The 23037-nt window shown below is 43.2% G+C and overlaps 1 protein-coding gene across 1 annotated transcript in view; it reads right to left on the reverse strand.

The window, feature by feature from the left end:
• The window catches only part of th (tyrosine hydroxylase), a 64401-nt gene that overhangs the window by 37393 nt on the left and 3971 nt on the right, over positions 1–23037 (reverse strand). Inside the window, exons 2-4 of the mRNA XM_072592015.1 lie at positions 20511–20714; positions 3207–3378; positions 336–424 (exon numbers count right to left, since the gene is read on the reverse strand). Of these exons, the coding sequence (XP_072448116.1) occupies positions 336–424; positions 3207–3378; positions 20511–20714 (465 nt within the window). The remainder of the gene's footprint in view (positions 1–335; positions 425–3206; positions 3379–20510; positions 20715–23037) is intronic.

The following is a 23037-nucleotide window of genomic DNA, read 5'->3' on the forward strand; positions in this document are numbered from 1 at the left end:
AGCCTCTCCAGACTTTTTAAAAAATAACTCCAACCCTCCATTTCCAGCAACATCCCGGTAAAACTCTTCTGAACCCTCTCCAGCTTAATAATATCCTTCCTATAACAGGGTGACCAGAATTGTTGTTTTAATTATGGCAGAAATGGCAAGAGTTTTACAGAAGTTCTACAGCCCAGAAATGGACCGTTTGCCCTGACCAGTCTTTGCTAATGTACCTGTTCCATATGGGCTTCCTTCTAAACTGTTTTCTCAAACTCTACTCCTTTGGAATTGAAAGTTTTTGATTGGTGACATCTCCTCAGCAAAGATTCCTTCACATAAACTTGAAAGCTTACCGGATGATCCAGATCCAATTCCGGCTCATATTTTGTAACTAATTGATGACATCTATCCAAATCTGATAGCTTTTTTGGAAACCAGTGAACTAGAAGTGAAAGAAAGGAGATAAAATGGAAGCACAAATTAACTAATTGGAATGTTTCAAAGCATCAAAAAGCACCTGTGATGCATGTATTATTGGAAGGTAACCACTTAATGCAGAGCTAGCAATGGAGAGAATAATTCTGCAGTGTTTTTAAATGATCAGCCTGATAAACAGAGGAACTGAACAAGAGTAGGATAATGTCACGTATCACCAGCATGTACCTGCGGCAAACCTATACGTCCAATCAGGGTTGTGGCTGATTCTAACTCAATGAGTCATTGAATGAATTTAATTATCAGCAACATCAGAGGAACAACAGTCATTTAATAAGATTTGATCTTTGTCCTGGTCCAATTGTAGAATTCATGCTAAACATAAATTCTGCTCTAGGGCATAAAGATAGCTGGGAAGAATTACTGCCTAATGCTTTTCAGCCTCTTAGTTTTCCATTACATTATATCAGGCAGTGAGAGTTTGAAGCATCTATTGGAATACGTATATTGACTGCTGTCTGTATATTATATATTATAATGTAGATAATGTATTTTAAATAATATAATTGAAAGAAATCATGTAGACACTGGATCTATGCTACTTAAAAGCTAAATTATTACATGATAGTGCATAACAAATATCTCGCAGTGTATCAGCTTATCTAGGTTGATAACATTCTCATCTCTGATGTATGGAGAGAAGGTTATGTGATAAAGTCAGAGTTCAGGATTTGGACACATAAGTAGGGCCAATATTTCAGTGTGAGTGCTGAGGGAGTGTTGCACTGTCAGTGTTGATCTGTTTGTTTCAGATTAACATAAAGAACCACGGTAATTCAAGGAAGAATGAGGGTCTCCTCAACTCACCTGCATAACATTCATCTAGTTGCTACTTGTAAGACATTGATGGGTGCTGTTCATTGATCAGAACATTAATTATAATCCATTGTATGTGAAACACACTAACATTCTTGAGAGTTGTACTAAGCAGTGCATTACTGTAGAAAAAAAGTCCCAGTTTCCGAGCTTGCCCACAGTTGTTTAACATTCACTTGTTGCCTGAATCTCACTCAATGATGATCTAATATATAATTTATGCATCATATTCAAAAGACGTAGCAATTCTAATGCCTGAGACTTTTTTCTTAAACTTTCCAATTTCTTTCCAGATTTGCTCATTTCACCCTTCATCTGGATGAAGGTGGTAATTCAAACTGGATGTAGGTCCATGGAAGTTTTTAAACAATTATGAGAGTTTATACCAATGGTTTGCGCTAGGAAAATAAAGCACCTCATTTGGTTCAAATCTGGCATTTTCTTTAACAATGACATAAGCTTCTGACCACATTTCCATCAGTTCGATCAGCAGCTTGAATGGTACTCCATCCAACCCACTTTCAAAATTCACTCTTTTCCACAGATGCACAGTCAAGGCAGTGTTAAAGTTGCACTGCAGCAAGTCACCGAGGCTACTTTGACAGGACCTTCCAAACTTCCAACCACTACCGTCTGGGAAGACCAGGTGTTTGGACACAGCCCCATCAAGTTTCCCTCTAAACCACACAACATCCTGACTTAGAACTACATCACCATTCCTTCATTGTCACTGGGCCAAAGTCTTGAAACTCCTTTTCAAATAGTACTGTAGGTGTCCTCCCACTTCAGGGACAGCAGCAGCTCAAGAAGGCAACTCAGTGCTGGCTTCTCCAGGGCATTGAATCAATAATTAGACAAAAAATGTTGGCCTGGCCAGCAATGTCTACATTCCATGAAGAATCAAATTAAACCCACCCTCATCACTGTCTGTAAAGCACCAATCTCTGCTGTTGTTTCAGCTCATCTGTCATTGAAACCTTCAGTCGTGTCTTTGATGCATCTAAATTTAACTTCTCCAATGCACTTCAGACCAGCATGCTATTTTCCACCTTTAATAAAACTGAATCTGCCACCTGTATCTTATCTCACACCAAGTCCTGTTTAATCAGTCTTCAGTGAGCCACACTGGCTCCCAGATCATCAGTACGTTGAGTCTTCTCCTTGATTATTAATTGCTGTCTATCTCCAGCCCTCCAGCTATGCAACCCTCCAAGGTATCTGAGGCCCTTCAATTCTGGCCTCTTGAGCTTCCCCAATTCTATTGCTATCCCGTTGGCAGTTATGGTTTTAGCTGACTAGGGCCCTGAGCTCTGGAAATGCCTCTCCTAAACCTCTAAGTCCTCCTTTAGGACATTCCTCACAGCACACTTCAGGAACCAAGTCATATCTCCTTATGTAGATCAGAAAGAAATTTTATTGGTTAATTCTCCTGTGTGAGGGAATTGGAACATCTTTTTTCACTGTTCTATATAAATGCAGTTTGCCATTACTATTGAATCATGGAGTTTCTAAGAAATAGGTTCAATCGCTGGTCTCTTCTTGAATTTCCTGATCTCCATTAGGACAGCAGTCAAGCTGCACAGCTCCTTTCAGAGTTGAAAGGTTAAACAGAACGATGTCTGGTTCCTGCTCAAGGTTACTATTCAGTTGACGCATCCAACCCTGTAGTAGATATCTTCCTTAATCAACCAATTCAGAGATGGCCTGACACACTTCTGGAGCAAATGCATGAAATAATTCCTTCAGCGAAGGAGAACATTGGAGAGGATCTGGGAAAATTGAGTAAAAATCTTAAAATATTATGGAGCATGACTGGGTAACAGTTATATTCACTGAAGACTAAAATCTGTTAGTCGCACTGCTGAAGAGAAAACATACAATAGTCAGTGAGGGAGAAAAGTCATCATTCTTACATTTCTCTTCTTTTGTTGTTTTTACATCATCTGCAACTCTTTTCAGGGAACTGACCAAGGTGCTGATATCCGAAACGTTTGTTTCACAACGGATGAAGAATTCCAATATCTCTTTATCTTTTGGTTTCTTGGATGGCCTTGTTTCAATGTGGTGTATTTTAGCTTCAAAGGTCTGTGTAAAAGAACAGGGTGGGGGATGGAGGGGATATTATATGTAACTAAACCAAACAATACTCTGTAATTACAACCGAAAATCCAGAATTTAAATAAGAAATCCCTGAGCAATATTGAGTCCAACCAATCCAAATCCAACATAAGATTATTCTATTTCATAACACACTTCCTATTACTCATTGATCTTCTGGCGTTTATAAGTCTCTGAAATTAAGTAATATTGATTTCTTTGTAACCAATCTGCATTCATCACTCTAGTTGCCTTTTAAATGTATACCAAATTGATCTGTTCCAACTACACTTTCTCAGAGTTATTTCCACATATACAGAATAAAAGACTATTTTTCAACATCTAACCTTGTTTTAAGTTTCTGACTTTTGTACTGATGTCTTCGAGTCATGGATAAGATGTTCTCTCCTGATTTTGACAGTCTTTATTTTACTGAACATCTGTATCATGTGCTCATAGTCTTTTTCCCTAGTTGCTGAATTTTTTTCTTTGTAAATTTGTCTGAAAAACATCATTATCCTCAAACTTATTGATGATCTGTACTTTTCTGAAGGGAGGGTGGCAGGAATACTTCACAGAATACTCCATAACTCCTTAGCATTGACAGAGTCAAAAATTAACAGAATACTCAAAGACTTGTGAAGAAATATAATTATGGAAATATGCAAACTCTTTCCCTTTTGTCACACTGATAGCATTTTTAAAAATTGTTCTGATGGTTTGTCACTTTATATAATTGCAGATTACCTCACACAATCCAATTTATGTTTTAAATCAGTGAGTCTCCTATGATGCTGCTTATGATCAAATACTAGAGGTGGTCTTTGATTTATGAATTAACAAACACTCATACTTATGAACACAATCCCATACTGGGGTGTTAATTTTATAGACCCTTTATGAGAACATTTCCTGCACTCACAAACATCTGTTTTGTATTGCCCTGCATTGCGTTTTCTGACTTACATACAAATTGACTTGCAAACGGATTCTGCAAAGGAACCCATTTCCAACCCAGGGTCTGCTGTGTGTTATTTTAGAAATATTTGCAGTCATGCACAATTAATCTTCTCATCAGGGTGAAGTGATAGCACTTGTAAAAGCCTATCTGGCTCACTTATATCTTTTAAGAAAGGAAATTTGCTATCTTAACCAAGTCTTGCCTATATGTCACTTCTAACCCACGGCAACATGCCAGACTTTTAGGTACTGGATTAGTGGTGCTGGAAGAGCACAGCAGTTCAGGCAGCATCCAACGAGCAGCGAAATCGACGTTTCGGGCAAAAGCCCTTCATCAGGAATAAAGGCAGTGAGCCTACCTTTATTCCTGATGAAGGGCTTTTGCCCGAAACGTCGATTTCGCTGCTCGTTGGATGCTGCCTGAACTGCTGTGCTCTTCCAGCACCACTAATCCAGTATTTGGTTTTCAGCACCTGCAGTCATTGTTTTTACCTTTTCAGGCTTTTAGGTAGCCTAGCAAGGCACCAATTCATGCGGGTGCAGTCAGGATTGGACTTGTAAATGACATGCATACCCTATGAAAGGGCAATATACTGTACTATTCATCTACTAGCATGGGTCAGCATATCTCTTAGACAACAAAATAGATTGCAGTTAAGTAAACAAGGAGTGATTTTATTCAATGGTTAATTCCTACACAGGCTGGAACCCTGCCTTTGCATGTTAAAGAGGATCTGTTGGAATTGTACCTCTGCAGCTTCTGTTCCTGAGTTTGTTTTTATTCCTTTACTGGCAACATTTTTCATTTGTAAATTTTTTAAATTATAATGGGAAAAAAAATACACTAGATGTCAAGGAAACGCCAAGCTTAAGTAAAATTTCAGTAGTATACTATAAATAGCTAAGTATTTCTTCCTCAGGATGTTGTACATGGTTGGGTTTGTGTGGGTAGAACAAATACTTTGAAGCACCCTGCAAGGTGCCAGAAACAACGACAAGATGAAAACTGGATAATATTCCTTGTAGTGACATTGATATGAAGGACATATATTGGTTGAAACAGCATGGAAATTGCTCTACTCTTTTTTGAATAGATTCATTGAATCTTTTACACTTTCCTAAAAAAGGCTGAAGTCTTGGCTTTACATGTCATTCAGACATTAGCCTACATCTCATGCATAAATGGCTCTTAAACCCACAAATCTCCGAGTCAGATGCATAAATGCTACATTTGAGTCACAGCTGACAGCTGTAACTTGTGACATTTTATCATAGTTGCAGCTCTGTAAGTATGATATGACAGACAAAATATGAATTTGGTGAAATGTTTTGATGGATGAATGGATGGACTCTAAATATGCCTTTTGAGATTCTTTAAAATTTTATTTTATAAGAAGAAAAGGCCTCTCTGATCTAACATAGCATGATGGTGAATGCTATATACTGAATTATAAAGTATAAGAGACACAAGCCAAGATTCTGAGAAATTTCTGGAAGACATCTGAAAGCACTGCAGTGAAGATTTAGAAGTTTATAGTCAGTGTCTGAATCCCCTGAAATACAACTGTAGTTTTCATATCACTCTGCAATATATATATATTTTCTCTTCACAATATGTACACGGTTCTAAGGTTGGAGGGGTGAGTCTACTATGGATTTGATTCAATATTGATTTCCTTGACAGGCACTATCACTGACCGTTAACCAGTATTGTTGCCATGGTAACCTGAATGCCACAATGACCTTTTTCACCTCGCTCATGCTTATGTTTTTGCCAAGATAGTTTATTAGGTATATGTGCATTCTCCACAAAATATTGGGTAGTCAACAAAAGGTTCTCTTTTCACTATCAAAAAAAAACTGAGGGAGTGCAAATGCTGGCCAGCTGCCATGTCTTACCAACGTGTTTGATTTTTTGTGCATTTACCACTTAATCCCAGGACGCACTGACTGATCTCATCTGTCCTCATCCACCCAGGTACACCTCCAGTGCGAATCATTCAATCATGATCAAGACTTGGATCTTTTCTATTGGGGTGGCACGGTGGTTGGCACTGCTGCCTCACAGCGCCAGGGACCCAGGCTCGATTCCATCCTCAGGTGACTGTCTGTGTGGAGTTTGCACATTCTCCCTGTGTCTGTGTGGGTTTCCTCCCATAATCCAAAGGTGTGCAGGTCAGGTGAATTGGCCATGCTAAATTGCCCAGTGTTACGTGCAATAGTCAGGGCTAAATATTGGTAGGGGAATGGGCCTGGCTCGGTTACTCTTCAGAGAGTTGGTGTGGACTTGTTGGGCCGAAGGGCCTGTTTCCATACTGTAGGAAATCTAATCTAATCTAATCTCCCCCTAGGGTTGCTGAGGCCAGTTGTGACATGCTAATTGTTGTCCTGGATGAAATTAGCCAATGCAGCAAGCATTATGAAGCTTTCTGGCCGCTGTTGTATTATGTGATGTGTTTAAAAAGCAAAACCTTCTCAATCACTGAATTACATGACAGCTTCTTATCGGACTTGAAGACACCTGTCGTTGGCCACTCTATATTTTGCGGAAATGCACATTTGCCTGTTAAACTATCTTGGAAAAGCAATGCTGCTTCAACACTTCACCAATCAGCTTTATGGGCACTTCTCTCATGTTCCAATTTTTACACTAATAACCTAAGAAATAGGAGCAGAGGTCTCATGGCTCATTGAGCCTGCTCTATCATTCATTAAGATTGTGGCTGAATTTCTGCATAATTCCACTCTCAGACCTGATGCCCATGCCCCTTAGTTTGCTTAGTGTCCAATGACCTATTGATCTTAAACAACACAGTGACTGAGCATTCACCACTCTCTGAAACCTCCAAAATATTCATAAGTTTGAGTGAAAAACCTCTTTCTCATCTCAGTGATAATTGGAAACATCTTCTTCTGAGTTTATGACCCCTAGTTCTGGACAGGGTAAATAACCTCTGAGCATCTTCAGTCCTGAGGGCTCTAAGAATTGTTTAAGTTTCAGTGAGATCGTTTTTTTTAAACCTCAAATAACTTGAACCTTACTTATTCAAGTGTTTAGCTTATCACTTGGCTTGCCTCACTCCATTTTCATGCGAAAGTGAGGACTGCAGATGCTGGAGATTAGAGTCGAGTGTGTGGTGCTGGAAAAGCACAGCAGGTCAGGCAACATCCGAGGAGCAACAGAATCGACGTTTCAGGCAAAAGCCCTTCATCAAAAGCCGTTCCTGATGAAGGGCCTTTGCCCAAAACATCAACTTGCCTGCTCCTCGGGTACTACCTGACCTGCTGTGCTTTTCTAGCGCCACATTCTTGACTCCGATTTTCATTGTCAGTCTGTTCCTCAGAGTTCACTTTCTCACCGAACTTTATGTCACCAGCTTTTTTCACTCATTCGCCTATCTAGAAATTTTTAATCAACTTCTTCAGACACACTTCTGTAGCAGGTAGGACTTGAATCCAAGCCTCCTGGCCCAGACAAAGGGACATCACCAATGCAGCAATAAAACTCCTAATATTTGGGGATTGTTGTCACTGAGTGCACTATAAAGTAAAGGTGCAAATGCTTTTTTCTAATCATCCTGCTCTGAAACGTTATTACACACCTCTGAACAGGTGGGACTTGAACTAGACCTTCTGGCTCAGAGGTAGAGACATTATCACTGCACCACAAGAGCCACTCATTCACCTCATCTAGATATTTTCTAATTAACCTTTTCAGAGATGTTATTACACATGTCCAGAGCAGGTGGAACTTGAACCCAAGATCTTCATTCAGACACTATCACTGTGCCACCAGTGCCCCAGCATCGCCCATTTACCAGATATGTGTTTTAATTCCCTAAACAACGGCACTGCTACAAACTGTGAATGGCTGAAGACCAGACCTGGATCCTTGCATCATTCAGTTAGTAATTCCTATTATCAAATCCTCAATTTATGCCACTAAATTGCTCCAAACCCAAGAATCCTGATTTTGTATTTAAAAAAGCTCTAGTGCAAACTTACTGAATGCTTTCTGAAGGAACAAATATACTATATTCACTCCTAACTCATTGACCTGAAGGAATTGCCATTTTATTTTAACCATTTAAAGCATGACTGAAATTAAGCAGAAACCTATAAAATTCAATTTTAAAAATTCTGCTGCTATTGACACTGGGGCTGAATTGATGCTAGACTGGTGTGTGAGAATAACGTAGTTATAAATGTCACTGTATGCTTTGACTGAAATGTTAATCTAAGGTTTTTATATTTTACTCTTAGGATTGTACAACAATGTTAAAGATACATACTGAAGAGTATTTTAATGTGCACTATTCCAGATCATAGAATCCCTACAGTATGGAAGCAGACTATTCAGTCCATCAAGTCCACACTGACCCTCCAAAGAGCATCCCACCCAGAACCACCCCCTACCAATGCTCCAGCATTTCCTATGTCTAAACCACCTAGACACTATGGGCAATTTAGCATGGCCAATTCATGTGACTTGAACATCTTTGGACTGTGAGAGGAACCTGGAGTACCCGAAGGAAACCCATGTAGATGTGAGGAGAATGTGCAAACTCCACACAGACTCAAGAGTGGAATCAAACCTGGGTCCCTGACACTGTGAGGCAGCAATCCTAACCACTGAGCCACCCTGCTTCCCCAGATGCTGCCAAATCTGCTTGATGATTTTTTTTCTCTCAACAATCACATTTCTATTGCAGTTGTAAAGATGATTTGGCAGCTTCTTCATAAAGTTTGAAAGATTAATCTATCAAGTCCAGGACAGAGTGTAACTTGGCTAGTTTTGAACAGTTTGCCATGTATAACATTCCCTCCATTCTTTTGCAAGATCTCTCCCCTAATCCCTAAAACGCCCTGAGGATAAGGGTCAATGAGCACTGACAATATTCTGGAATCTTGCCCAAGCAGCCATTCTCTTTGTCCAGCCCTGTATAATGAGTTGTAGATTTTACAGCATCTTTGGTCTTTTTGGTAGATTGGAGTCCAGGATGGGCGGACATTTGTTGAGGTACAGACTCTGATGGGTGGTTGCTTCTGTGCACAGCCACACACCAACACCAACTTCCACCCCTCCCAGTGTTCCGTTGGCCAGCAGCGGAATCACAAAGCCCAAATGTTAACGTAATGATCCGGGTCCAACATTCTGAGTTTAGCAGAGGTGCCTGAAGAACACTTTAGGGGAGGCAATCTCAATGTGCTGCAGTTCACTGATCAAAAACGAAGCAGCAGATTATTGTGAAAGTGAATGTAACCACCATTCTGAAAAGCCCTCTAGCCCCACTCTGAGACTCACTGTTCCTATTCTAAGTGTTAATGGGGTATAGTGGTAACGCTGCTGGGCTAAAATGTCAGGCACCTGAGCTCTGGCTTCAATCCTGCCATGGCAACTGATGAAATTTAAATTCAATTTTTTAAAAAAATCTGGAATTGAGAGTTGTCTCAGTAACAGTGACCATGAAATTCTCATGAATTGTTACTTATGAGTTCACTAGAGTCATGGAGATGTACGGCACAGAAACAACTTCGGTCCAACTCGTCCATGCCAAATCAGATATCCTAAACTAATCTAGTCCCATTTGCCAGCACTTGGCCCATATCCCTCTAAACCCTTCCTATTCCATCCAGATGCCTTTTAAATGCTGTAATTGTACCAACCTCCATCACCTCCTCTGCAGCTCATTCCATACATGTACCACCCTCTGCGTGAAAAGGTTACCCCTTAAGTCCCTTTTCAATGCTTCCTCTCTCACTCTTAACCTATGCCCTGTAGTTCTGGACTCCCCCACTATGGAAAAGCCCACTCATACCCTTTAAGGAACAGAATCAACTGTCCTTATGTGGTCTGGCTTGCATGTGACTCCAGATCCACAACAATGTGTGCACCTCTTTATTGCACTCTAAGGCAGTTAGGGATGGGTAACAGATACTGGACTTACTAGCAGGTTGTGAATAAATAATACATCTGTTAGAAAAAAAGTCCCAATAACAATTCTCCGCCCAGTTTCCTATTGCTAAGAGCCCATCTCACTGATGCGAATAGTTTTAAGGACCAAAACCTCAGGTGGGGGTCAAAGCCTTACCCTCATGCTGAGTTTAGTCCCATCAGAATTGCATCGCAATCAAAGGGGGAGCAGATACCACTGACCCGAGTGCCAGTAGGTTATTTATCCATGTGATGGCAACTAAGCGAGACCCATACTTGTCCTCAATAGCAGTTGACATTGAGTCACAAGTGAATACAAGTCATGACTATGTTTCCCCTAACCCAGAATCTTGTTGTGATACTGCCCCACTGACAGTCACCTTCAAGGAAATCAGCAAACTGAGCTCTGACAGCTCATGGAAAAATATATTAGAGCAAGTGACTTCAATTCCTTGAATTCCCTTAATTCAACTCCCAAATCAAGAAAATAAACATTGTAAATTCACATGATTGACATAAATCAACAAAATGTCAGGTCATATCTCATTTCAATTTCTGAACGTGTGGCATTCAGCCTCCCTTCTTTGTTAAAGCCACTTGTTCAATCAATTTAGATGGGGAAAGAAAAAAGCCTGACATCGAATATTAAATTATCCTTCTGTGTGACCACAATAATGTAGGGCTGGTTTCTGGTTGCAGCCCCAGAGGCTGTACGTTAGCATACAAACACTATTATACCTGAATCTGTTTCAACAAGTTATTTGTTTTGCCAGAAGGGACCTTGAAACAAATGCTGCTATTACACATATCACTCACATGGGTTTGCAGATCTCCTAAGCTAATTACTCCAATTGGAAACAGCATTTCACTGTCATACATCACAGCACATAGGCCTGACTTTTTATCAACTTCATTTTCCTCGAAATGTACACTTTTCTTCCTCCCTGCATCCTCATGATGCAAGTGAAGACTCACTAGAATGAGTCCAGAGTGCGCCAATTAATTCTGCATCAAAGCCTCTCACATATAAGACTTGCTTTGTGGACCCTCTATCTACCCATCTCCCTATAATCCCTTAAAAACCTGGTTTGGCTTCTTGATTCCGTTCCAGTTTTTACAATTCCGGCTGTATAATGCACGGAGTTCTCAATGCCACAGTGGTAACTGGCTGCAAATCATGCTGTGGAACATGAAAGGGTTCATAAAAGATTAACAAGGATGTTGCCAGGGTTGGAGCATTTGAACACCAGGGAGAGGCTGAACAGGCTGGGGCTATTTTCCTTGGAACTTGGGAGGCTGAGGCGTTATCTTATAAAAGATTTTAAAATCATGAGGGGCAGGGATAGGGTAAACAGACAAGGTCTTTTCCCCCAGACTGGGGAGTCCAAACCTCAAGGCCATAACTTTAAAGGTGAGAAGGGAAAGATTTAAAAGTGACCTTGCACAGAAAACTGGGAAATGCTTGTTGTTTGCAATGATATGCTGGGTTCTCCCATCATTAAGAATGGGGATGTTTGTGAAGCCAGTTAGTCAGAGTCCTGATCTGATTTACTAGTTGTGGAATTGCTTGGCCTTGCTACTGTTTGCTTAAGGTTGTGGTTCTGCTCACCGAGCTGGGAATTTGTGTTGCAGATGTTTTGTCCCCTATCTAGGTGACATCCTCAGTGCTTGGAAGCCTCCTGTGAAGCGCTTCTGTGATCTTTCCTCCGGCATTTGTAGTGGTTTGTCTCTGCCGCTTCCGGTTGTCAGTTCCAGCTGTCCGTTGCAGTGGTCGGTATATTGGGTCCAGATCGATGTGCTTATTGACTGAATCTGTGGATGAGTGCCATGCCTCTATGGGTATCGATACCCAGCATAAGCAAAACCAATGTAGTGTACAAAATCCCCTGCAAGGACTGTACAAAACATTACATAGGACAAACAGGAAGACAGCTAACGATCCGTATACACGAACACCAACTAGCCATGAAACAACACGACCAGCTATCCTTAGTAGCCACACACACAGATGACAAGCAACATGAATTCGACTGGGACAACACTACTATTATAGGACAAGCCAAACAGACAACAGCCAGGGAATTCCTAGAGGCATGGCACTCATCCACAGATTCAATCAATAAGCACATTGACCTGGACCCAATATAACGGCCACTGCAACGGACAGCTGGAACTGACAACCGGAAGCGGCAGATTCAAACCACTATAAATGCCAGAGGAAAGATCACAGAAGCTCTTCACAGGAGGCTCCCAAGCACTGAGGATGTCACCTAGACAGGGGATGAAACGTCTGCAACACAAATTCCCAGCTCGGTGAGCAGAACCACAACAACGAGCACCCGAGCTACAAATCTTCTCACAAACTTTGAACTGTTTGCTTAACACTATTGTCCAAAGTTAAAATTCTTCCAATATCAATTGCTGAGGTATACTTCCATCATTACTCAGCGCACACCTCACATATGACAAGTGGACACTTGTCATATTAGATCCTAAAAGGTGAGGAATAATGAGTTTTTCTGTTAACAGGGCACCTCTGTACAAACTCGTCTGGTGCTCAGATATGTGCTTTTCCGGGCAGGAGTCACTGCATAGGGTGCAAGAGCATGAAACAGTGGATGACATTCCCCTTCTCAGTTCCTGAATTTCCGAATGTAACAGTACCCATTAAAAAAGTGCCAACTGAAGCTGGCTATCTGAGTAAAGACAAGGAAAATCAGGAACTGTTGCTCTCTTCTGCTGTGTAGTGGATTAATATTCTCATGACTTCCACATGGCAACTTGAATCTTGGTCCTGAAGTCAGGGTAAATGCTAGCGTTTTAATAAGGATCTAAGTTAGTCAGGATCTTACTGCATCCAAGACCTAGTGATCTTAAGATGGTGCTCCCAAATGATTAATAGTCACAAAATAGAATATATCTTGAGGGGAAAGTTTATATTTTGGTATCAATACAAAAGAAAGGATATTCTCTCCTCAGGGTGATAGATGATTCACACCCTGTCTCCTTCCTGTAAGGATCAATTGTAACTGAACTGGAGGGAGATGAAGCTGCAAGAAAACCTATTCCCTTCACTAAGAGAGTGCAGCACTGCTCCTGGAGGCTGTCACTTGGTTCATGAGAGTAGCAAAAGACAGAAATCCATCCGAGTTGACTGTCCCTCCCCTATCCTACCGCTAGTCACACGTAACAACTGAGGAAGAAGAGGTAGCAGATGATCTCTTAGGAAGTGAGATGTTGAAGTACAAATAGGTCTCATCTTCAGATGCATCCGTGGCCAATATTGAATGGGATTGTGAAGCAGAATGCCAAGCAAAGTCTCTCACTAACTTCCTCTTCACTGCCTGATGCATTATATTTCTGTAGTCAATGGTGTAATATCAAATACTGCTGCAAGTTTGTGAAAAGGCTTGTAGGGGTCCCAAATTGACCTCCTGCTAATCTGTCTGGCAGAAAACTCCATAAACCTAGACCGTTTTCAGGCCCATGAGATATGAAAACCTTTGAAACTCAAATTGTTAGCAAACATTTGAAAAGATCAAAGGAAGAAATTAAGCTGGGTCTGTTTTTAGCTCACACTCAATGCTACTCTGACTGGTCTCTTTCAGTACAGGATCTTGGTCTGAAAATCAAGGTCGGAAACGTCCACACATTGGAATCAAAACCCCCCTACCCAACTCCTCATCTCCAACACTGATGATAACAGCCCAGCAACCATTTATCACATGGAAGGATGCAATCAACATGAGTAAGGAATCATCATCTACTTTAGCTGTGCTGAGTTGAACCTGATATCTCCTGGGCATAGGCTGGATTTCCTGAGGAATGAAAACCTCACACAGACTGCCACTTCAACCTCTTTCTTTTTTAAATGAAAGGTGGTTACTCTGCATTTCTGAGAGGATTTTCTATTCAGGGCCCCTTCAGAAATGCTGAGCTGTATGTCCATTCTGACAACTCTTCCATCATGCTGAAGTGTCAGAAGAAATCAAACTATTCCCCCTTTTTCACATCACTCAGCTATTGTACTTTGACATTTAATGCCCCTGACAAGCACTTTGACAATGCTGTCAATCCATAAATACTGAAGGTAAGTGTGATGTTAGAGCGCTGAGAGGGTAGGGTGCTCGGTGTAGGATGCCAGGTGGGTAAGGGTGCTGAGAGAGCTAGGTAGGTAGAGTGTAGGTGCCAGATACATAGGGTAGGGTGTGGTCTGAGTACCAGTTGGGCAGCGTGTCAGATCAGTAAGAGGTAGGATGCTTAGATAGATAGGATGCCAGTTAGGTAGGAGATAGGATACAATCGTTTCCAACAGGGGAAAGGAAAGTTGGGGGCGAGGTCTGGCAGTTTATGGTGAAAATGAATACTGCAGATGCTGAAGATCAGAGTCAAGATTAGAGTGGTGCACAGCAGATCAGGCAGCATCTGAGGAGCAGGAAAGTCATTGTTTTGTGCAAAAGCCCTTCGTCAGGAATGAGGCAGGGAGCCTGGGAGATGGAGAGATAAATGGGAGGGGGGTGGGGCTGGGGGGGAAGGTAGCTTAAAGCGCAATAGGTGGATGGAGGTGGGGGTGAAGGAGATAGGTCAGAGAGGAGGGTGGAGCAGATAGGTGGGAAGGAAGATGGATAGGTAGGACAAGTCATGAGGATGGTGCTGAGCTGGAAGGTTGGAACTGGGGCAAGGTGGGGGGAGCGGAAATGAGGAAACTGGTGAAGTCCACATTGATGCCCTGGGGTTGAAGGGTCCTAAGGTGGAAAATGAGGCATTCTTCCTCCAGACGTCGGGTGGTGAGGGAGTGGCGGTGGAAGAGGCCCAGGATCTGCATGCCCTTGGCAGAGTGGGAGGGGGAGTGAAATGTTCAGCCACGGGATGGAGGGTTTGATTGGTGCGGGTGTTGCAGAGATGTTCTCTAAAGCTCTCTGCGAGAAGGTATCCAGTCTCCCCAATGTAGAGGAGACCACATCAGGAGCAATCGATACAATAAATGACATGTGTGGAGATGCAGGTGAAACTCTGATGGATGTGGAAGGCTACTTTGGGGCCTTGGACGGAGGTGAGGGGGGGGGAGGTATGGGCGAAGGTTTTGCAATTCCTGCCATGACAGGGGAAGGTGTTAGGAGGGCAGGGTGGATTGGTGGGGTACGTGAACCTGACCAGGTAGTCACTGAGGGAACTGTCTTTACAGAAAGTGAATAGGGAGGGTGGTGGAGTCCGTTTGTAGGTGGTGGAAGTGGTGGAGGATGATGTGATGTATACGAAGGTTGGTGGTGTGGAAGGTGAGTGCCAGGAGGTTCTGTCCTTGTTGCAGTTGGAGGGGTGGAGTTCGAGGGCAGAGGTGCGGGACGTGGATGAGATGTGCTGAAGGGCATCATCAACCATGTCGGAGGGGAAATTGTAGTCTTTAAAGAAGGAGGCCATCTGGTGTGATCTGTGGTGGAACTGGTCCTCCTGGGAGCAGATGCGGCAGAGGCGGTGGTGGAATGGATTTTGCCCAAAATATCAATTTTTCTGCTACTCGGATGCTGCCTGACCTGCTGTGCTTTTCCAGCACCACTCTAATCTTGATTCTGATCTTCAGCATCTGCAGTCCTCACTTTCGCTTTCATATAGGATTCAGTCTGGCCAGTGGAGGAGAAGTGGTGTTGAGGGGTTGGGCGAGCTCTGACAAGTTCGAGTCTGGCATTGGGAGAATGGGGGTGGGTCTCTGGGAGGTAATGGTTCACAGTCTGGATGAGAGGTGTAAGGGAACAGGGGAGGTGTAGTTGGAGGTCTGTGTGGAAAGTAATGGGGCAATCCAATAGAGAGTTAGGGAATGCAGTTATTAGGGAAACTTCTCCTGAGTAACAATTTAATTTCATTGGGGCCCTCCAAATTCTCTAATCTAAATGGATACTTTTGGAGAGTACCAGACAGAGAAATTATACTGCAGAAGCCTTCAGTTCCTGAGGCAATTCATTTTGTGTCAGATACAATGTGGATCCCACATGGACCCTACACTCAACTGCCACCAGCACTGGGACAACATCTGGCTGGCCATCGGAAAATGCAGGCTCCTGGGCTACAAAATCCAATTTGGATTTAGCAAGCCCTAGTTTATCTAACAGGCTATCTTCAGCTAACAAACTCTCTGGAAAAGTCAAGAGAGAACTTGACATTTAATGCCCAGCAAGCAAAGTTGGAATTTCCCGAAAGCATTGGTGGGAATCCACACAGGTGTATTCTCACACCACTAAAAGTAAAAATTTCAGACTTAGTCATAGAGTCATAGAGATGTACAGCACGGAAATGGGCCCTTTGGTCCAACTCGTCCATGTTGACCAGCTATCCCAACTCAATCTAGTACTACCTGCCAGCACCTGGCCCATATCCCTCCAAACCCTTCCTATTCATATACCCATCCAGATACCTTTTAAAATGTTGCAGTTGAACGGGCCTCCACCACTTCCTCTGGCAGCTCATTCCACACATGCACCACCCTCTTTGTGAAAAAGTTGCCACTTAAATTTCTTTATATCTTTCCCCTCTCATCCTAAACCTATGCCCTCTAGTTCTGGACATCCCCCCCCCCCACCCCCCACCCCCACCAGGGAAAAGCCCTTGTCTATTTACCCTATCCATGCCCCTCACGATTTTGTAAACCTCTGTAAGGTCACCTCTCGGCCTCCGACGCTACAGGGAAAGCAGCCCCAGCCTGTTCAGCCGCTCCCTATAGCTCAAATCCTCCAACCCTGGCAACATCCTTGTAAATCTTTTCAAGTTTCACAAGATCCTTCCAATAGGAAGGAGACCAGAAATGCACGCAATATTCCAACAGTGGCCGAACCAATGTCCTGTACAGCCGCAACATGACCTCCCAACTCCTGTACTCAATACTCTGATTAATAAAGGAAAGCATACCAAACGCCTTCTTCACTATCCTATCTACCTGACCACTTTCTAAAGTTAACTTCATGCTGTGCTGGAATTAGACTGCACCGGGTGCCAAGTTCAAATGAGAAGTGCTCCTGGATGTAGCTTAATATTGTTGCACTCTGCAATCACACTGTGATCTGATTCTTAAGTTGGAGAGTGGAAGTATAGGGCTATCCTGCAGGTGTGTGCAGCACTTTAAGTTTGCATGCTTTAGTGCTCCCCGAAGTACAATTTGTTAAAATGTAACATTACTGTTAGAAACCAACAACTTTATTCTGAACTTGTGAGTTTAGTAAAGTCAGAAAACGCAGGAATGGGGTATGATGTGAAAAAGATGCTAAGACAGTCTGGAAAAAATAAATCAAGTTTTATTTAAAAGTGAAGATACTTGCAGCAAAAAGCCAAGTACCTGGGGCTGTCGGTGGGAATCCTTTGTGCATTCAAAAACAAAGGATTTGAATATCTAGGTCCATCGAAACAAAAAGACTCTGGAATCAGAGACAGTGGAATGAAAGTTGGATATCGAAAGCTTTAGGGTGAGGTGCACATGAAAGAACTCTCAATTAGGCAAGGAAATTGTGCTCAAGTACAGAGGCTGCAGAGAAATGGACTGAGAGAGGAATTAATTTGATAAGAGTCAGGACAAAAGAGAATCTCCAGATCAGATTAACATGGTGGTGAACTCTAGAAAATAAGACAACAAACAAGAGAAGATGGAAAGGGAGTGAGAGAGGAACAGGGAAAAAGAGGTGCAGGTGCATAGCTCCTTGAAAGTGGAGTCAAAGATAGTGAAGAAGGCATTTGGCACAGTTGCCTTTATTGGTCAGTGCATCCATTATAGGAGTTGGGAGGTCATGTTGTGGCTATACAGAACATTGGTTCGGCCACTTTTAAAGTATTGTATTCACATCTGGGCTCCCACCTACAGGAAACATTGCAAAATTTGAAAGGGTTCATAAAAGATTTCCAATGATGTTGCCAGGATTTGAATGTTTGAGCTATAGGGAGAGGCTGAATAGGCTGGGGTTTTAATCCCTGGAGTGTTAGAGGCTGAGGGGTGACCTTATAGAGGTTTATGAAATGATGAGGGGCATGGATAGGGTGAAGAGGCAAGGTCTTTTCCCCAGGGTGGGTGAATCCAAAACTGAATAGTTTAAAAGGGACCCAAGGGGCAATCTATTTATGCAGGGGCTGTTGTGTATATGGAATGAGCTGCCAGAGGAAGTGGTGGAGGCTGGTACAATTACAATATTTAAAAGGCATCTGGATAGATATATGAATAAGAAGTGTTTAGAGGGATATGGGCCCAATACTGGAAAGTGGGGCGAGATCAGTTTAGGAAATTTGCTCAATGCAGACGAGTTGGATTGAGGGGTTTGTTTCTGTGCTGTATGACTCTGTGATTCCATGACTCTAAGTGCCTGAATATTAAAAGCTGCAAGATGAGTCATCCTTGAGTTACCTGACCAGGCTTCATGCAGGAACTGAATCATTGTCTGGGTTTATTGCTATTGTTTACCCAACAAAGTTAATCAACTTGCACCGACTTTATCCCATTCAAGTAGGCTCACAACTGAACTTCCTAGCAGTCCATTCCAATAACAGATGGGGGGGTGGGGGGGAGGTGATGGGGCATGTGTATTATATAGTTCATAACAACTCAAAAACAGGAGCAGGTTCCGAATTGAAACCAGAAAGTGATGCTTAAACTCACCATATCTGACAGCATCTATGAAGACAGAAACAGAATGAATTGTTTGAGTCTGATATGTCTCTTTTTCAGAAGGTGTTCAGAACTAGCAGGGGCAAAACCTGACTGAACCATCTGTGGAAGACTAATTCCTCAGCCAGTCTGAGTTAGCACCAGGTTCAAACTTGCTGTTTTAGAATTTCCTGATTGAGGTATCTTTGGAAAGCTTTGAATACTGATTTTTCAATGTATTTATGGAAAACAATTGCTCCCTACTGCCTGCTGTCATGCTGGTTATGCCTGCACCCTTATGTCCTTGGAATGACAAGTATGCTTCAAGTCACCCATGAGCAAGGTATCTTCCTACAAAACGGCATTTTAAGTTAATAAGTTTCCTTGGTGATTTAATGTTTGTTACGGTGTCTCTTTGGGGTGGCTGTTTGCACTCATTTTGTTTGCTGTTACTTTCAAATAGCAGAAAGTGAATGTCCATTATGTATTGGCGAATATATATTGGTCAGTTAGAGAGTTTCGTTTCATTTCCTGTACCCAGAGGGTACAGGATCTGTTTTATGAGAAGAAGTTGAGCAGGTGGGGCCTGTACTCATTGGAGTTTAGAAGAATGAGATGAGACCTTATTGAAACATACAGAATTCTGAGGTGGGCATAACAGGAGAGATTGTTTTCCCTTCTGGGAGAGTCTAGGACCAGAGGTGATAAGATCGGGGGCTTCTCATATAAGACAGAGATAAGGAGGATTGTTTTCTTTTGGAGGGCAAGGAATCTATGGAATTTTTTAACTGTAGAGGGCAGTCAATGAAAGATCATTAAGTATATTTACGGCTGAGATGGACAGAATTTTGATCAATGAGGGTATCAGGGTAATGGAGAAAAGGCAGGAAAGTGGCATTGAGGATAATCAGATCAGCCATGACCCTATTGAATGGGGAAGAAGACTCAAAGGGCCAAATGGCCTACTTCTGTGCCTACCTCTTGTGATTTTAATGCAGAACCTTCAAACTCCCTCATTCATAATGCTCTGATTATTCCAGCTTTACTCAGCCCTGGTCACACTGTCACAGCTTCCATACTGACATCAGCGCAGTCAATAGCCCGAAGCTTCATTAGCCCGTGAGTAGAAAATCACCTCTGAAATGGACAGTTCAGGGTCAAATCCCATTCCAGGACCCGATGGATTGAGCAAGTCAAGAATGTGCTGCTGGAAAAGCACAGCAGGTCAGGCAGCATCACAGGAGCAGGAACAACTGACATTTCGGGCAAAAGCCCTCTATCAGGAATGGCTTTTGCCCGAAACGTCGATTCTCCTGCTCCTTGGATGCTGCCTGACCTGCTGTGCTTTTCCAGCACCACACTCTCGACTCTAATCTCCAGCATCTGCAGTCCTCACTTTTGCCGGGTTGAGCAAATCTTCAACCGAGTTGACTGCCTTACCCTGAGGTTGGTAGCACTGCGGAGCTTTGGAGATAATAACCAGAGAGATGTGTAAGACAGTCACTGTCATCCAACGACAGCTCTCCATCCAACCTTCCCAAGTAAAAGTTTGAAAGACATTCGGTGTACCTTACACCCTTTGCAGCTGTCTGATTCATTGCACACAATTACCTCGAACACTTTGAGGGTCCGGGAGAATGAAGAGCTCTTGGCAGAGCGGATTGTGAAGAATAAATTCACCATGGCCCTGCCTCCTTCCTCCTCGAACACCAGCTGCTCCCCAGGATCTGCCGACTCGGAGGCGGCAGCGGCCGCTTCTCGCTCTTTGCGAGCATCTTCGATCAGAGACTGTCGGCGCCCAATGAAATGAGGAGACTGTCACCAGCAAACAAAACAAGAAGCAGGGTCAGAGTGAAGCCAGCCAAGTCCCTGTTTGTAGATGCAGGGTCAAAACGGAGCTCAGCAGCAAATCCAAACAACCAGAGCAAGGAAACCCCAACTCCAGGATGAGATTTGGAAGGAATCAAGAGTGGAACAAGAAGAATCACTGATAGAGGGGTCACATCAACAAAGGGAACTGAGGCAAAGAGTGCAGTCAGAAAAAGCATGAACCCAATCGAGAGGATAAACTGGAAGCAAGCAAGAGAGAGAGAGAGAGAAGAAAGACACATAGAAAGAGAAAAATGCAAAAACAAAAGAGAAGGTTTTGCAGTGAAGGTGAGAGCCATGGGAGAATCAGAAGAACAATTTGTTGGGATCGCTAAGCAAAATATCTGCAACAGAATGAGGGGAATTGGGTGCAGAATGGGGTCAAGGAGATTAACAATGCTAAAATCAGACAGATAATTTTGGACTAATCTCAGCAAAAGATGCAAAATAGACAAGGGGTCAGAGAGAGGAGAATGAGAGTGAGTGAGGGGGATCAAAGAGGGAGATGGGGACCAGAGAGAGGGGAAAGTCAGAGAGAGGGGGAAATCAGAGAAGAGGGGGAAATCAGAGAGGGAAGCAATCCAGACAGGGGGGAAATCAGAGAGGTGGGGGGGGGGATTCAAGAGGGAGGAAATCCAGAGGGGGGGGGGTGAAATTCAAAGAAAGGTGATAATCCAGAGAAAGGGGATAATCACTGGGGGAGGGGGGGGGGGGGGAGGTGGAATGCAGCTGCGAGATCAGAGAGAGGGGAAACAGGGGTGGACTCCAGAGAACATGGGAAATCTAGAGAGAGATGATAATCAGAGAGGGAGAAAATCCAGAGAGGGGAAAAATGGGCAGTTGGAGATCAGAGAGGGGGGAAATCAAGAGAGGGGGGAAATCCAAAGGGGGGGGAGATGAGATGGTGGGGGACTCCAGAAGGGGGGATTCTGGGTGGAGGGGAATCTGGGAAGGGGGGGGGGGGAATCAGAGAGGGAAGAAAATCCAGAGAGTGAAATGTAGAGAGAGGGGATAATCAGGGGAGGGGGGGGGGGGATATCAGAAAGAGGAGAAATCCAGAGAGAGGAAAATCCAGAGAGGGGGGAACTCCAAAGGTGAGGTGAAATCCAAAGAGAGGGTTAATCAGTGGGGAGAGAAAACTCCAGAGGGAGTGGTAAATCAGAGGAGAAGAATCCAGAGATTGGGGCAAATCCAGAGGGGGGGGGGAATCCAGAGGAGGGGTGATAATCAGGGGGTGAGGGGGGATAAGGGGGAATCAGAGAGGGGAAATCCAGTGGGGGGGGGGGGAAGAGAGATCGGGGGGGAATCAAGGGGTGGGAATCAGGGGGAAATCAGAGGGGAATTGGGATTGGGGAATCAGAGGAGGGAAAATCAGGGAGGCGGGATATCAGAGAGGGATGAGAAATTAGAGAAGAGGGGAATCAGAGGGGAGAAATCGGGGGAGAAATCCAAAGAGGGGGGATATCAGAGAGGGTGAATATCAGAGTATGGGGTAAATCATAGAGAGGGGAGCAAAACTCCAAAGAGAGGGGGAAATCCAGAGAGGGGGGGATATCCAGATGGGGGGGGGGGGGAATCAGATCCAGAGAGAATGGAAATCCAGAGAGGGTGAAGGGCAGAGAGAGGGGAAATCCACACACATGGGGAATCCAGAGAGAGGGGGATCCAGAGAGAGGGAGAAATCAGAAAGGGGTAGGGAAAATCAGAGAGAGAGGTAATCCAGACACATGGAAAAATCAGTGAGCGAGAATCAAACGAAGAATAAGTAAAGAGAGGGAAACCAGAGAGGGGAGGGATGAGAAGGGGAGGGAATCACAGAGAGGAGGAACAGGGATAGAGGGATTAGGGAGAGGGCAATCAGAGAAAGGTGGTAAATTCCTGAAGAGGGCATCAGTATAAGAAAGAAGCAGTAGGAAGATTAATGCAGAGCAGAGACAAAGAGAAGTGATGGTTGATAAACGAACAGCAAGAAAAGGAATCAAAAATGAAAAAGTGAAAGTGAAGCTAAGATGATAATTAGAAATTGAAATAATGGAAGGGGAATATAAGAAAGATGTGTTAGTGTTGGGGTTAGGTTGGGTTGGGGTCAGTTCTGCTTTTCTCTTTTAACAATGGTTTTAAAATAATGCATTCCTGTCACCAATTGTCAGCCGCTGGAAATCATTCACCTTTTGACTGTTGTCAAAGACTTTCATCGACACCTCGGACATTTCAGAAAGAAGATCAGTTGGGGGACGGTGTGGAATTAAACAGAGAGTGAAAAATTCTG

This window comes from Chiloscyllium punctatum, chromosome 22, assembly GCF_047496795.1.
Source record: "Chiloscyllium punctatum isolate Juve2018m chromosome 22, sChiPun1.3, whole genome shotgun sequence".
NCBI lineage: Eukaryota > Metazoa > Chordata > Chondrichthyes > Orectolobiformes > Hemiscylliidae > Chiloscyllium > Chiloscyllium punctatum.